We start from the raw sequence: 15,941 nt of genomic DNA, 5'->3' as shown, positions 1-15,941 counted from the left end.
ATTTGGTAACTTGCCATTCATGCCACCAACCAGGGGAAGAAGGAACTCATCCTCGTGCCACTAACCAGGTGATGAAATGTGATGAAAGGTGATGAAGGAACTCACATTCGTACCACTAACCAAGTGATGAAAGTAACTCACCATTCATTCCACCTACCAGAAGACGAGTGGTACAACTTGTACATGCGAACTCCTAGCATTCACAAATAATCAAAAACCCTCAAGCTTGACAACTCAACTAGGGGAGCACTTATGCCCAACATTATTAAATTCAAATGTAAACTACCTTGCAAATCATAATCAAGCCCCTTACTTGGAGACACAGGTCAAGAGATATAATCTAAAAAAAAAAAAATTGAATGTGGACCCTTGGATTAACCAACGGCCCATTTAAATTTGGCTGTTGAATCGAAAAAAGTAGCCGTTAAGCTACCGACTGGGACTAACAGGCGAGGGACACACCCACGTGGGTGGGATCCCCCTAGTAGCCATTAGGCTATTAACTGGGACTGACAGGTGGGGGACACGCCCACGTGGGTGGGGTCCCCCTAGGATTCCATCTGGCGCGTGCTGCGTGTTGGGCAAGTGGGTTAGGCGTCTGGGCTTCACAACCCGTGGTTCACTCGCCCCCAGTAGCGCCCACAATGATTTTTGGCCTAAAAATGGGCGGGTATTTGGCCCTCTTTTGAGTTTTAAGTTTTAGGTTTTGTTTAGCACTTGGGTTGGGTTGGGTTTTAGGGGAGAAAAAAAGAGAAATTTGGGTTTTAGCTCAGGGTTGGAGAGAGTCTAAGAAAAATCACTGGTAACTTCTATGGTTGGGGACAAACTTCGGACCTGAATTCTACACGGTACATCATAAGTTTGATTTTTGATACTATGAATCACACGATGGTTAAAAAAAAATTAAAATGCTTCTATAAATCTTTCCGTCCCTGAAACGATGGAATGCCGTGAAGAAGCGACGATCCTTTGATTCCTGTCTAAAAAAAGGAAAATCACGGGCGAAGAAAGCTTACCAGTATACCGCATCAGTGATAATTGATTTCATTTTCCACAAAGTGGGTGAATCCCTTTAAAGGTACTTGTACCTTTCAACCAATCAAAACTCAGCCTCTGCACTACTACAGTACTATTGCTAGTACCACTCTCTTTACCAGTTTCAGTTTCCATTTGCGTGTGATCGATCAAAGACACAGAGAGCTCTCAAACAACAAAAACACAAAGAGGAACGCAAGAACAAGAGCTGAAAAAAAAAAAAAAAAAAATCCAAGTTTGATTACGATGTCCAAAGCTTCTGATCAAGAAAACAGGATCAATATCAAGTGCCAGTACAACGAGGTAAGGTCAACATTTACAGAAGCAAATGTGTTTCAATCTTTGCTTTGATCACTTCATGTATTGGGTTATATATATCACCAAATACTTGTGTAGGATGGTCAAAGAACTTTCTTCAGGATGCGGCGTAATGCAAAGCTGCAAAAACTCGTCGATGTATTTTGTACCAAGCGTGACATCGATCCCAAAGCAGTAGATTTCATCTTTGATGGCCAGAGAGTGAACAAAAAGAAAACTCTTGAGCAGGTAAAGCTTCATAAAAGTTGCCCTATGTATGTTGTTTGTTTAGGTTAATTTTAATTTTTTTGTGAAATTGTAGTTGGTTTGGTATCTATGCGATTTTGAATGACAATTATGCAGGTGGAGATTAAAAAGGTGCTGGTAAGCATGAATCTCTTTAGATCAAACTTTCAATGGAATTTTAAAAGAAACTAATAGAAATGACTTGAGGACTTTGAGTTTTAAACAAAATAAATAATAAAGTGAATAGTACCAAGATCGATTTTTTAGTGTAAAAATGTGTTTTTTGTTAAAGTAAACAGTACCGTAAGTGTTAAAATTCCCAATTGTAAAATCTATTACCTTATATATTTTATGATTTGAATGCATGTCTCCGTTCTTAGTCGTTGCTTCACTTAATTTGTGCAGCATGGAATCGAAGATAACGATGAGATTGAAGTCTTTTTGCGCGTCGGTGGAGGTGCAGCGATGTTGGAAAGTTAGAAGTCGAGTCTACTTCTGTGGGAAGGAGAGTCGCGGTTTAAGTACGAAAAACTTTATGCTACAATTATGTGACTGACTAGTAAGTAATTACTTAATGACTCTTTGTAGACTAAACTTTAACTTTGTGGCGCATCATGATTAAATTTAGAGTCGACTTATTTCATCACAAAGCATTTTGTGTGGTTTTATCTGGTTTTAAGTGATTGATTAAAAACATGACCTCAGATTTTGAGGCAATGTAAGTTAGGCTTGGTTTGGTAGGTGATTCTGAAAAAAAACTGGTATAAAAAAATGCTGGGAGCTTTTTTTGTGTTTGGTAAATATTCAGCTTCAGCTTTTTTTTTCACAGTTTTGAGTGAAAAAAAAGCCAAAAACAAGAAGCTGCAAAACCTAGCTTTGAAAAACCGACTTTTTTTTCAAATCTTTTTTACATAAAAGTTTACAAACACTATAATACTGTTTTTTTTTTTTTAAAACATTTTTACAAAAAAGCTTACCATAGACTCTACAGCTTTATTTCACAGCCGCTTATTCTTACATCATAGCAAAAGCAGTTTTTTTTTCAAAGCAAAATAATATCAAACCAGCCCTTAGAAGGATGGATAACAACTACCTTTCATTAGGCAGTAAATGAGTTCACTTTCAGTGCCTCAAAATCTGAGATGAAGATTACAAAAGTTATAACAAACCATGATGAAAGTGACAATGTCATAAGTTAACCATAAACCAAAGAGAGATCAACATAACATACTACAATGAGATGCCAAAAGTACCACATTCGCACTACAACTTCAGTAGGATGTTGAGAGGATGAATCCTACATCGGGGTATTAAAGCCGTGCACGAGAGTTCAAAATGATTGTATACCCTCGACTCTTTGTCTGCTTACATTCTGCTACAAATGCATTAACATACACAAGTTTCTCCATGCTCGAAATGCAAACAACACCCTTCATTAAGTGAGGGCGAAAAACTTTAGAAGGACGAACAGAAACTGAGGGCGAACAAAATTGCCTTTGATTAAGTGAACAAAAAATCAATTCAGTTGTTTTTCTTGAAGACCTACCACAAATCTCAGTTTTGGAACCATAACAGAAACGAAAGGAGCCATTTGATAGTAAATTCTAGGGTTTTAACCTCTCCATCCAACACGTCTACTACAGTTGGGTGCCCTACACCACAGTGACTTCAATCTCAACTTCTTGAGCCATCATGCTCACCGGCATTTTCTCTACCGCTACAACAATAAAAGTGCGGTAGCTTGACACGACCACAACCCCTGTAACCAAATATTGTTATATGTCAAAATTAAGATTTTATTGCTATATGCTGGATTTCATTGCAAATATAGGCTAAAATCACAAGCAATTAAACTAGATACTGAGTTCACATCAGGAAACTAGGTTCCGGGTTTACTCAACAACAAGAGAAAAACATAAGAACACACAACTTCTCATATTTTTCTGACATAGAATGATATTATATCTTCTTTTAATAATTAAAAGTATAGCTGAAGCATTATGATACATCTCCAATAAAAACATCAACATCTAAATTTGTTCGTTTCATGCTTTTTCCGAATTCGCCAAATCATTTTCCATGCTGTTTGCAGGTAATACAATGGACACTATCTTGATAACCAAAAATTATTTCATCGACTCAACACATGGATTCTAAATAAAACACAAACTTCAATTGTCAAAGAAGTCACAGAAAGAATACCATAAACTTCCATTGTCAAAGTAGTCGACACGGTTGTTTCTCTCCGATAATCCGCAACCAAATTATCAATAACAATTCAAACCTCCAGCTAACTATTCAACTATATTTCATTATAAAACAGAAGAAATATTTGCAGAAGTATTTTACTTCCACATCGAAGGAAAGGCTTACAAAAGTCACAAAGCACTTACCTGCATCGAACTATCACCGGAACAGGTTTCAGAGCCTTCGGGCCATTTCTTATGCCTCTCTTGTGGGGAGAAGTCTGCACGATATACATCCTTATATATCAAATCTCCAAATCTTCTAAACGTGCATTACAATAACACAATGACAACAAAAAAGCAAATGAAACATCAAAGTTATAGTATGTATGACATGCCGCCTTCGATTGTAAATCTTCAACAAGTGATGAAATGCACGAAAATGAAATGCATATATGAAAGATTACCACGATGAATCAGACAGCGGACGATTGCGTTCGAGAAAGATAATCACAGCAGGTAATAATAAAAAATAAATAAATAAATCCTCCATACCATGAATCCGAAAGTTGAAATCGAATTTCTACTGGTATAAGCGCTACATACTAATTACACAGAACAGGGCAATTCTACCATACACAGAACCCATACAAAGTCATCAGAGCAAATAATAACATGGAATTGAAAACCCATTAACCAATTTCAAATGAAATTCCACATGAAAACAAAAAGAATTCATTTTTAATCCAAAAATATGATCCAGTAAATAAATTCCAGAACCAAGAACCCTAAAACCCCAATCCCCAGATACATAGAAATACATATATATACCTTCCTCTTGGGGACAGCCATGAGCTCCATGGATCCACCGAACAAGAAACTCGGGAACCCGAACCCGATGTTGCTGTTCTTCTCTGGATCCCGATCGGACTCTGGCAGAACCAACGGTGGCGATGAAATGTTAGGTTGAAGCATAGCCCCACCCATCGGCGGAGGCATGGCAGCGATGTGGGCCCACCTCTTAGTGCCGAAGATGGAAGCGTTCCCTCTGCTGCTTCTTAGCATTGTCATCAAGGACGCCATTTCTGTATGTGTTCAGCTTCAGACGGGGCACCAGAGACTGAAGTGGAGACGGCGGCGTTGGTTTGTAAAGAATGAAAAGCTTAAACTGCTTGAAACGTTGTCGTTGCAATGGTTATTAAAAGAGATTAGGCTTTTCTTTTCTTCTTTTTTTTCTTTTTGCTATTTCTGTTGGGGAGTTTTCAATTTTTTTTCTTCTTTGCTCTTAATTTTGCTTTTTTCTTTTGATTTAATCACAAATTTGCCTACTTTGGGCTTTGAGTTTTTTTAGTGTCAAATGGGGTTTTGCTTCCATGCTACGGAATTTTTTATTTAAAAAATAGTTATATACATTAAATTTCTGCACCAAATAACGTGAAACATTTTATACCATATAAATTTTCATTACAATTCTATTTACAGAAAGCGATGGAGAGGGTACTTGCTTAATGATGTTGTATTTTTGTTGATCCTAAAAACTACCTAGCCTACGTGGCGCACATGCCGAGTAATCTATGAGCTAACTACGTCCTTCGGTTGAATGCGGGGTGTGCCAACTCGTCGGCCGAGCTCGGCTGAGGAGTAAAATATGCTGATGTTGCGTTGGGTGCGCGGTCGACTTCTGCGTCTTGCGATTCTGACCGAGGAAGGAACACGTCTCGGCCTCTTGAGTTCTCGAACCTGAAGACAAGGCTACTATTCTTACGAAGTTCACAAATCGTCGTCGTCGGATTCGATCGCAGTGATAGTATTCGTCAGAGTAAACTCACGCCGAATCGACACCAAAGTGTAAGGCCACAAATACTCAAAGCGAATATAAGTCTTAACAGTAAACGTGGTTCGGCCGTTGGAACGCCGAACTCTAAATCCCACTTGTGAGTATCCAATCATAAAATAACTCGGCGTGCAATGTGCCGAGCCCAGTAAACTGTAACACCTCACTTCGCTTAGAAGGCTGATAAGATGACATCGACCAACAAGGATTCGGAAATCCTTCTCAATCGAGACTTGGATAGATAACCAGTCGCCCTCGACGCAGTGCTATTTATGCCAACTGAAGATGCTGCGAGGTCGGCTAATTCTACGGTAACAGTGTTATCTATGCCGACTGAAGATATCATCGGTTACCTTCGCAGTACTGTTTATCCAAACTGAAGATGTGTCGGCGAAAAGAGAAAAGGAAAAAATCTCAAGTTTGTTGAGATAATTTGCGCAGGGCAGTTGTGTGTTGAATTGAAGGGGGTTGTTTCGATGTCTTTCCTCTCTATTTATAACAGCCAGCCTGTATTGAATCCTAATCACTCTTGGATTAAAACTCCTTCTCATTATCCAATTTCATGTCGGCCAATCCTATTCTTACGAGGACTCCGAACATAACTCGTTATCAGACCGTATTCAATCTCAGCATCCTGATCCCGTCGAGACTCCCTCTCACAACAGGATTCGTCCACATTCCACTTTTCGATAGAATATGGCCAATTTCGACCGGGCAGCCTATGGGCTAAATATCTCCCATTGACACCTGTACACGAATTCTGGGCCGAGAGAGGATTTAAACCCGGCATATCCAACACTGGGCCGAGTTAGACAAGTTAACTTTAACTCGGCCTAAACAATATTTTAGGGTCCAAACAATTTTATAAGGGAGTTTTAATAAAACACTTCTAATATTGTTCACTTTTAATGAAAAACCACATTTTTACCTTTTCTATTCACTACACCTTTATTTATCATTTTTCATTAAAACTACAGTTTTTTTGGAATTTTCGTTAGTTTTCTGCATTCTGTTCTTCTATGTCAATAACAACCCGATAGAAGCAAAGATGCTTGACCCGCAAGAATGTCCCTTCTCGGTTTATGTCGATAAAGTGTATCTCGTGGAATCAATCAAGGGAAAACTACTACATGTTCGGAGATTGTTCAAATGTTAATGCAGGTTCTTGTGGCGAGAAGTGTTGGACTGTTGTATTCGTGGTTTACAAGTTGGTGTTCGATGAGAGGGATGGATCCGTTGCACAACATGTTGAGCTAAAAATAATTGGAGATAAGACTTTCTTCCTGGTTGATAGTTATTCTATTTATGTTACATGGATGGCAGGACAAAATTTGGATGAGGGCGATTATCTGATAGTGATATCAGGCCAAGCGATGTAGGTGTTTTCAATTTAGAGGATGAAACCATAACCAAGCATTACTCTCCAAGCGTTTCACCCGCTCTTTGCTTTATGCCCCGGTTTGATGGACGCTACTAGCTTCTTCTGGATTCATTAGTTCTTTCAAAGGCTGCCAAGATAACTCTTTGTTTTGCCTTTTTGTACTGTGCAATAGGGGTGGGTTCGGTTTAAATCGGTTCGGTTTTTTGCCAAAACCGAAACCAAACCGAAATTTCGGTTTGGTTCATTTTTTTTCGGTTTTTTTCGGTTCGGTTTTTTTTTCGGTTCGGTTTTTTCCGGTTCGGTTTCGGTTTTTTGTTTTTGTTTTTTTTCAAAAAATGAAAAACATTGAAAATTTAAATTTTAACATATCCAACACAATCATAACATAAGCATTCTAACTAGAATCAAAGACAATGAAAATAAACATTTAAAATTGAACTAAAATCATCAATCAAGTCTTCCAAAGTCCAAACTAACAACCTCACAACACAAAAATCGTACAAATGACTTAGAAAAGTTAAATTGTATGATGTTGTTCAAAGATCAAGGTTGTTTGCTTGTAATTGCATGTTGACAACTTGATTAGTAAAAATAATGCGTGGGTGGATTTATTTAGTGTGTGTTAGATTCTTTTCCATCACAAATTACCCAAGTAATCTACCCGAAATAAATGTTTATGGATTCTGTTACATGTTATATGAGAGTAGATTTGGAAAAGAAAGCTAGGGCAGAAGTAGGCAGTGCTATGGAGATGGATGTAGGTACTTCTGGAGGAGGTTTGGTTCCGGAACCTTATATGGGGGATAAATAATAGGTTAGGGTTTAGAGTTTTTATAGGCCTTTTTTAAATATTTTGAGCTTAAAGTTTGGCAACACATTGGGTTTAGCACATTTTAACTTACAAATTGGGTTTAGAAAATAATACCCAAAACAAATAATTAAATAAAAAAATTAATTTAATTAATTCGGTTCGGTTCGGTTTAGTTCGGTTTCTAGATCACTAAAATCGAACCGAACCAAAAGAATTCGGTTCGGTTCGATTTTTTCAATTCGGTTCGGTTTTTTCGTTCGGTTCGATTTTTTCGGTTTCGGTTCGGTTTGGTTTTCGGTTTTTTTCGATTTTCGGTTTTTTGAACCCACCCCTACTGTGCAACTTGTAACTAGTTTGAGATTAAGTTTGTTGGTGTTGGTGGAAGATGTATTGGGGTAAAAACTTGTTGATGCACAAAACTGGAAGGGTCTTGGAACAACGTAAATCCAACCGTGAATCTGCAAGAAAGTAAATAACACAAGATGTATCGTGGTTCATCCCAATGTTTGAGCTACGTCTACACTGATATTGTATTTCTCTGAGAGGATTATGAGGGAAAGAGCCTCTGTAATGAGAATGAGGCTTTTCTTTGAATATGGGAAGCTTTGGGGATCTCAGGCCTAAGACTTGGCCTCCCCCAATGAGGAGAGTGAGGAGTCCTTTTATAGAATAAGGGCTCCTCACTTATTACATATTTGCCCCTTCATTTATTACATAATTACATTTAAATTCCCCGAGTATTTATACGAGATCTAAATACGAAAGCCCTAAGTATGGTACAAACAGTAATCCCCCAAGTCTTCAGTCAAGAAAGTCTTTTGGGTGGAGACTTGCAATTAAGTCCATGTGTGGGCCGAAGTAACTAGATGTCGTCTAGAACTGAATACTTGATATGAGGCGGTGCTCAATGTGAAATGATGCTTAACTAGAAGTAGCACATGTTGCGAGGCTGCTCGGCTTGTGGCTTATGTTGCCTTGGTTGGCTCGGCTTGTGGCATTGAAAGTGAGGGAGTCCCTTTTATAGAATAAGGGCTCGCTCCTCAATACATAAGTGATGGGTTAGGAGTGATGCTCGCGGCAAGGCGGTTGCTCAGCTGACGGCGATGCTCTTTAATGAAGGTGAGGGAGCCCATTTTATAGAATAAGGGTTCGCTCATCAGTACATAAATAATGGGCTAAGTCCCCTAAGTATTTTTCATGAGGCCCAGTTGAGGCCCAATACATGGGACATAATGTTGGCGCCATAATAAGGGTTAGCAGTGATGCTGGCGGCGAGGCGGTTGCTCAGCTGGCGGCGATGCTCTCTAATGAAGGTGAGGGAGTCCCTTTTATAAAATAAGGGCTCGCTCCTCAGTACATAATAATGAGTGCTCTCTAATGAAAGTGAATGAGTCTCTTTTATAAAATAAGGGCTCGCTCCTCAGTACATGAATAATGGGTGCTCTCTAATGAAAGTGAAAGAGTCCCTTTTATATAATAAGGGTTCGCTCCTTAGTACATAAATAATGGGCTAAGTCCCCCAAGTATTTTTCATGAGGCCCAGTTGAGGCCCAATATATGGTACATAATGTAGTCCCCCAAGTCTTCAGTCAATAGAGGTTATTGGCTGGAGACTTCAAATTCAATCCATGTATAGGCCGAAATGACAGTGGTTCGGATGTGGTATTTGTATACCTTGCATTGAAGCTTTATAGGTGAAGCTTTGCAAGTGAAGCTTTGAAGCTGGAGTTTTTGTACATGAAGCTTTTAAAGCTGGAGCTCTGTAAATGAAGCTTTCGAAGTTGATTAACATGAGTAATGCTCATGAATGTTGATGTTGATTGACATGAGTGATGCTCATGGATGTTGACATGAGTGATGCTCATGAATGTTGACATGAGTGATGCTCATGAATGTTGACATGAATGATGGTCATAAATGTTTATGTATGATTGACATGAGTGATACTCATGAATGTTTATGTATGATTGACATGAGTGATGCTCATGTATAATTTTGGAGTACTGAACGTACTTTTGATCACCTAGTTGGTGATAATAGCGGCAGGCTGCCGAATAATTTTAGAGTACTGGGCGTACTTTTGATCACCTGGTTAGTGATAATAGCGACGGGCTGCTGAATAATTTTTTGTAGTACTAGGCTTACTTTTGATCACCTGGTTGGTGATAATAGCGGTAAGTTACCGAATAATTTTGGAGTATTGGACATACTTTTGATCACTTTGTTGGTGATAATAGTGGCAGGCTACCGAATAATTTTTTGTAGTACTGGACGTACTTTTGATCACCTAGTTGGTGATAATAGTGGCAGGTTGCCAAATAATTTTGGAGTACTAGACGTACTTTTGATCACCTGGTTGGTGGTAATAGCGGCAGACTGCTGAATAATTTTTTGTAGTACTGGACGTACTTCTGATCACCTGGTTGGTGATAATGGAGGGCTTGGCTCTTTTGGGCATATGGGCCTTGACCCTCCACATAACATTCTAGCCCATTATTTTGGGCTTGCCGTATTTTTTAAAAAAAAATTTATTACCTTCTGATGGGGTTATACAGATGTCTCCGAAAGATAAGAAAAATAAATTACATCATTCAAAAATAAATCCGACCCTTTGCTCAATGGGTCACGCCCATAATTCCTTTTTTCCGCATGCCATCACCACCGCAATTATGTCTGCTTCTTTTTATCTTCTTTTGCTTTTTGCTTTTGCTTTTGCTTTTACTTTTTCTTTTCCATTTCCTGCATGTTCTCCTGTAAAACGTAACAGTGCCTAGATAGCCTTGACACCACCCACTTGCTTTTCTTGCTTTTCTTTCTGTCTCTCCACCTGGCAGACAAAAGGAATCGTGATAGAATTAATATGAAGCTTATCTTTTGCTTCTCTTGATCTCCTCACTCCTTGCTTTTGCTTTCTGTATTCCTTTTCTCTAAAGTGACAACACTTGCTTTTCTTGATTGATGTTCCCCTACAGATTTTGAGCTTGAGATCCACCTACTTCAAGTTGCAGAAACCATCATAGACTGCAAGAACAAAATCAAACGCTTTGACAAGAGAGATAAGCAATGACTTCCCATCTCGATCAACAATTTCATTTTTACAGAGCACATGGAGGGCAATCACACGGTCACCAGGTTGAACCACCTTGACCAGAGCCCACGTCAGCAGCTCTCTGCTCTTCGAGTCTAGCTTCTGCTCCTTGTGAGGAGGTAGGCGAGGAAGGAACGGAAACCCTCATAAACTTGATGAATCTGGCAATGACTGAACTCATTTTCTCTGCTGAAAAACTCAGTCAGTGCAAGGAAATCGAATTGGGAAAGAGTGTGGATTGTGGATGGTTCAAGGAGGGTTTATGTGTCAGGAGGCGAAACCGAACTGCTTGCGAAGGAGAATGGCGGACATTGCTCGGGCCTCGGCGGCTGGAGAGAACTGGAGGAGGTGAGCGAGTTTGAGGCAGAGCGCGGCGAGTTGGACAGCGACGACATCTCCCTCTTCAGCGCTCACAAAATCTGGATCGACCACTGCTCCCTCTCGTTCTGCGCTGATGGATTAATCGACGTCATCATGAGGTCGACCGGAATCACGATTTCCAACAACTACTTTGCCCACCATAACGAGGTGATGCTGTTGGGCGTCAACGACAAGTATTTGCCGGACTCCGTGATGCAGGTGACGATAGCGTTTAACCACTTCGGTGTGGCACTGGTGTAGCGTATGCCGCGGTGCAGACGCGGGTACATCCACGTGGTGAACAACGACTTCACGCCTGATCTCCGTTAAGTGGCAGGAGAGGCGGTTCAGTGTCTGCAACAGCACCACACTTGATGCTGCTCAGGCTAATCTTTTTGGAAGGACCAAAGGATCTGAGATGGGTTGGTGAGGAGAGAGAAGAAATTGTGGTTGAGTTTAGGTGTTTTTATTTCTGCATTTTTGATAGATGGGTTTTGCAGATTCACGGTGGACAGTGATGAGGTCTCGCGGTGGTGAGATGAAAAAATGAAAGAGAACCGACATAGCTTTTCGTGTCGATTCCCACAGACGGCGCCAAATGTTGATGCACAAAATCAGTGAGGACTTTGGTACAACAGAAAGTGTTAAGTTTGTGACCTTCGCAAGATTGCTCTGGTCACTAGTGTGGATAAGTATGTAAATGAATAAGGACAGGGAAGCAAACACAAGATATACGTGGTTCACCCAGATTGGCTACGTCCACGGAGTAGAGGAGTTCTCATTAATTGTGAAGGGTTTACACAAGTACATAAGTTCAAGCTCTCCTTTAGTGAGTACTAGTGAATGATTTAGTACAAATGACATTAGGCAATATTGTGAGAGAATGATCTCTATTTATAGAAGAGAGTTTCTAGTTTCATTCTGACATTGACACGTGTCGTGTTGTGATTAGCTTCTGATGTTGACACATGTCGCGCTATGATTGACTTCTGATGTCGACACGTGTCGCACTGTGATTGGCTTCCTGGTTGGAGGGAAACTCTTATGGGTTCTTGACGGTATAACGTTGACCGGTGCTCAATAGTTTCGGGATTAGTCAAGTATGGTACAAACAAAACTAATTAGGGTTCAGTTTGGTGAAGCTTGAAGAGGGAGAGAGATGATTATATTCTGAAGAAGATCGAAGATGCTGAAAAGGGATTGGAATTAGTTTGTGCAAACGAGATTGTTGTGCTCCCTAAATACAAGTAAATTATGTATGTGGCCTGAATTTGAGTTTTACGATTTCAATTGACTTATATTATATGATCGAACTATTTACTCAGCTTCTGTATTTTCAACGTTTGTAAGTCCATTATGTTTGATGATGGTGATATATGCGCTATCGTATGTCATTTAACTGATACGCCAGAGATACATTGCTCAAGGTAATATGACTACGACTTTGCAGTTTGTCATTATTTGTATGCCTTCATATGTTGTGCTGTAGGTCATGTATAAGTTTGAGCTTGATATGCCAAAGTAGCTTGGGTTGGAAAGAAATTATGTGCGCTTATGTAATTAATCAGCACGATCTGATCTAAATTCCGGAAAATCCTTCTGTGATGCAGGTCAAGTAGCTTCCGTTTTGGCGGATAAACATGGTAAAACCGGAATTATTATCTGGTTTTCTCTCAGGTCTGAGCGCTCTATCAAGTCAGCCTAGAGCATGTGAAGCTTTGTTGTTTTGTTGGTGTGATCAGTTAACAAGCATGCTACTAAGGGCTTGTTTGGTGTTGCTTAAATTTCTTTAAAAGCAGCTTCTTAAAAAAGTTGGAGCATAAGCTGATGAAAAAGGTAACAGACTCGAAGCATTCTGGATCGGGCAGGCTTCTTCTATGTTCGTGTTTCGTCTGTACAGATGTGCTACTAGATTCTGTTGTAAATTTCATTATAGCGTACACAACGTATGTCATTAACCATTCCTCTTGTCTATGAACTTGAGCTGCAAGGAAAAATAGAAAAATGAAATTCTATGGGTTACGTTATGATCATTTTTTCTACTGAGGAGGTAACGACAATCTTAATTACTACGAAGAAATATAAAACTTAAGCTTGCAATAGTATTTTTTATTGAATTCATAATGACAAATATCACAGGAAACATAAATTCTCTCTTATAACACCTTATATAGTTATATAGCACACTTGACTTGGATAGCAAGTGTCTTCTTGATATCAGGGCAACCATCGGTTTTGCTGGCGAAAAGATTGCGATCAATCGGGACCGAGCAGCTAGTTTTTCCCAAGCAATGTCGTTCAACAACCTCCTTCGATACAGGGGAGTTGCATTTTCCCAAGACAAGGCTGCCACAGATGCCAGTTGGATCTCCGAAGCTTGCAAACTCAACAGCAACAACCTTCTTGTTCTTTGGACACTTGATGTCTGCAGATGATTTGACAACATCGAACACAGGTTGGAAAACGCTGTCCTTCCTTTCCCATGAATTCACATTCGGAGGATGATATTCAGTAATGAAGCTACAGATAGTATCTCTGTTGACGGTTAGGATCTCGATGGGTTTGGGCTTGGCTGGCTGCTCCTCCAACACAACAAGGAGATTTTGTTTAGGTTTAATGAAGGACCTTGGGATGTGGTACTCGGCTTGAGTTGGTTCTCCAAGAGGAGAGAGGAAGGACGTCCAGTGGCGGCCGATGCTTTTACCATTCACCCAAATCATTCCCTTTCCCATTCCAGCCATTCGTATAGCAACAGGGTCATGGCCTTCTGGAGCATCAAAAGAAGTCCTGTACCATGTGAGACCCTCTGCTGCTCCCTTTGTTTTATGCCATTGAACTTGTTTCGATCCCTCCTCAGTGAACACTTGAAGCTTTTCTCCGCTCAGACCAAGCTGATGCCCCCATCCGTTTCGCGTGAGGTCCAGTGTTCCGGTGTTCAGTCCTAGTACTGCTACGAGATTAGGCCCTGCATATCTGTGCTCCATGTAGGCTCCGCTATCTGGAAGTCCTATTGTCATCGCAAGCAGAGAAATCTGATTGACTCCAGCCTTCAAGGGAACTGGTTTCTCGAAAACAAAGCTCTTCTCATCGTGGCTCCCGTGTGCGAAACCAATGTATTCCCCATTGACGAATGCGTGCAATGCGTGACCAAGACTTGCGATTCGAAGAACTGGTCGAATACTTTCCTTCATGGGCAAGTCTTGTGGACTCAGTGCAAGCTTAGTGGTGTACCATGCGTAGTCTGTGGTATCTTTTAACAAGCTATACAGCTCCAGCGGGGTCGGGTTATTGACTGGAACTTGAAGGGTGCTAGGAACTGGTTCTACATACTTGGTCCATTTGAGATTATTAGCAACTTTTGATCGAACAAAGTTCCTAGAGTTCAGTTGCGAAACAACTCTCTGAGTGTTAAAGACCACGGTCTTGCAGTCGGGGAGGATGCTAATGGAACGGTGTGGCAGGTAATAATCCACGCCCCTCCAATTAACAGTTGCTTCAGTTTGGAAGTTATTGTTTGTCAAGAAAGCAGCACAGATGTTGGTTGCGGCCGTCTCATAGAAATGAACCTCTGTATCTTTGCTTATCTTTTGAACTCCCGGAACTCCCCAGAGCAAAGCCTTCCTGGACAACTTCAAGGCCTTGTGCAAGTCCTTGAGGTGACTCCACTTGGGGTCCCTTGGCAAACCATATTCATCGAGAGGAGCTTCATCATAGTAACGGGTGGTTGTGAAAATAGAACTTGTTCTTCCAAAATTTGTGCCACCATGGTACATATAGTAGTTGGTTAGAGCTCCGTTCTTTGAGAAAAAGCGAGCAACGGAAAATGCAATATCCTCTGCTGATCTTTGTGAAGGAGGGTCACCAAATACTCTGTATTGAGCAGTCCAATTCTCAGTCCATAGAGATGGCTTGTTGGGTTTGTTAGGGCCTGTGAATGTATCTCCGCAATGCCTTCCATTGCAAGCATTAATAACTGGATCAGGAGCATCCTTCTGCTTGCACATGATCCATGGCACTCCGATGTTCTGATTCACCGCAATCTCTGCTGCCCACTTCACGTAACTGTTTCCCAACTCTCTATATGCAAGCTGGACCATATTGTACTCATTTTCAATCTGCGCCAAGACAATCGGACCTCCCTGTGGAGCAAACAGCTTCGCATCTCTCAACTTGTTCACAATCATATCCACAAAATTCTTCATGTGATACTTGTATGCTGTGTTATCAGAACGGAATATGATTCCAGGGACCTCCCTTAGCCAATAAGGAAGTCCTCCGTGGTTCCATTCGGCTTGGATGAATGGACCAAGCCTAATGGTAACATACATTCCATGCTCCTGAACCAGCTTGATGAACTTCACCAAATCATAGTTTCCTTCAAAGTTGTATTGCCCTTGCACAGGCTCATGAATGTTCCAAAACACATAAGTTTGAATCACATTCAAGCCTCCGCGCTTGGCCTTCTCGAGAATATCAGGCCACATTTCTGGCGTGCTTCGCGTGTAGTGGATTGAACCCGAAAACAGAAGCTCGCGTTTCCCATTGATAATCAGTGACCTGCCATCATATGTCACGGGGCCAACCTGCAATGATTGATTATGATGATGATGATGAGGTCCGTGGCCTTTGGCATGGACTAGCGCGGCTGTGATCACTACGAAAACAAGAGAAATCAAGAGCACTCGACTCATTGGTACTGCCAT

At 40.6% G+C, this 15,941-nt stretch overlaps 2 protein-coding genes across 2 annotated transcripts; one reads left to right on the top strand and one right to left on the bottom strand.

Annotated features, from left to right (window-relative positions):
• The first annotated feature begins 947 nt into the window (after positions 1-947).
• On the top strand, positions 948-2,228 carry LOC103443467 (small ubiquitin-related modifier 2-like). Its single transcript, XM_008382327.4, has 3 exons — positions 948-1,338; positions 1,432-1,581; positions 1,984-2,228. The coding sequence occupies exons 1-3, from the start codon at positions 1,282-1,284 to the stop codon at positions 2,056-2,058; spliced, it is 282 nt and encodes a 93-aa protein (XP_008380549.1). The 5' UTR covers positions 948-1,281; the 3' UTR covers positions 2,059-2,228.
• Positions 2,229-2,655: 427 nt separating this feature from the next.
• Positions 2,656-15,941, bottom strand: LOC103443466 (beta-galactosidase 13-like). The gene is made up of 4 exons (XM_070820367.1): positions 13,422-15,941; positions 4,596-4,694; positions 3,972-4,045; positions 2,656-3,337 (listed from the first exon to the last, which is right to left on the bottom strand). Exons 1-4 carry the CDS (start codon positions 15,939-15,941, stop codon positions 3,253-3,255), a joined length of 2,778 nt encoding a protein of 925 aa, XP_070676468.1. The 3' UTR covers positions 2,656-3,252.

Source organism: Malus domestica, chromosome 04 (genome assembly GCF_042453785.1).
Source record: "Malus domestica chromosome 04, GDT2T_hap1".
In the NCBI taxonomy this organism is placed as follows: Eukaryota; Viridiplantae; Streptophyta; class Magnoliopsida; order Rosales; family Rosaceae; genus Malus; species Malus domestica.
Note: the sequence above shows the minus strand (reverse complement) of the source record. Positions and strands in the feature narration are given on the sequence as shown.

What these genes read in the sequence shown, in the direction of transcription:
- LOC103443467 (XM_008382327.4), top strand. Translation starts at nt 1,282, where the DNA reads ATGTCCAAAGCTTCTGATCAAGAAAACAGGATCAATATCAAGTGCCAG. An exon ending in TCAAGTGCCAGTACAACGAG is followed by an intron (nt 1,339 to 1,431) that starts GTAAGGTCAACA and finishes ATACTTGTGTAG; the next exon opens with GATGGTCAAAGAACTTTCTT. An exon ending in AAAAGAAAACTCTTGAGCAG is followed by an intron (nt 1,582 to 1,983) that starts GTAAAGCTTCAT and finishes TAATTTGTGCAG; the next exon opens with CATGGAATCGAAGATAACGA.
- LOC103443466 (XM_070820367.1), bottom strand. Translation starts at nt 15,941, where the DNA reads ATGGCAGTACCAATGAGTCGAGTGCTCTTGATTTCTCTTGTTTTCGTA. An exon ending in TGGCTGTCCCCAAGAGGAAG is followed by an intron (nt 4,046 to 4,595) that starts GTATATATATGT and finishes TATATCGTGCAG; the next exon opens with ACTTCTCCCCACAAGAGAGG. An exon ending in CCGGTGATAGTTCGATGCAG is followed by an intron (nt 3,338 to 3,971) that starts GTAAGTGCTTTG and finishes ATTTGGTTACAG; the next exon opens with GGGTTGTGGTCGTGTCAAGC.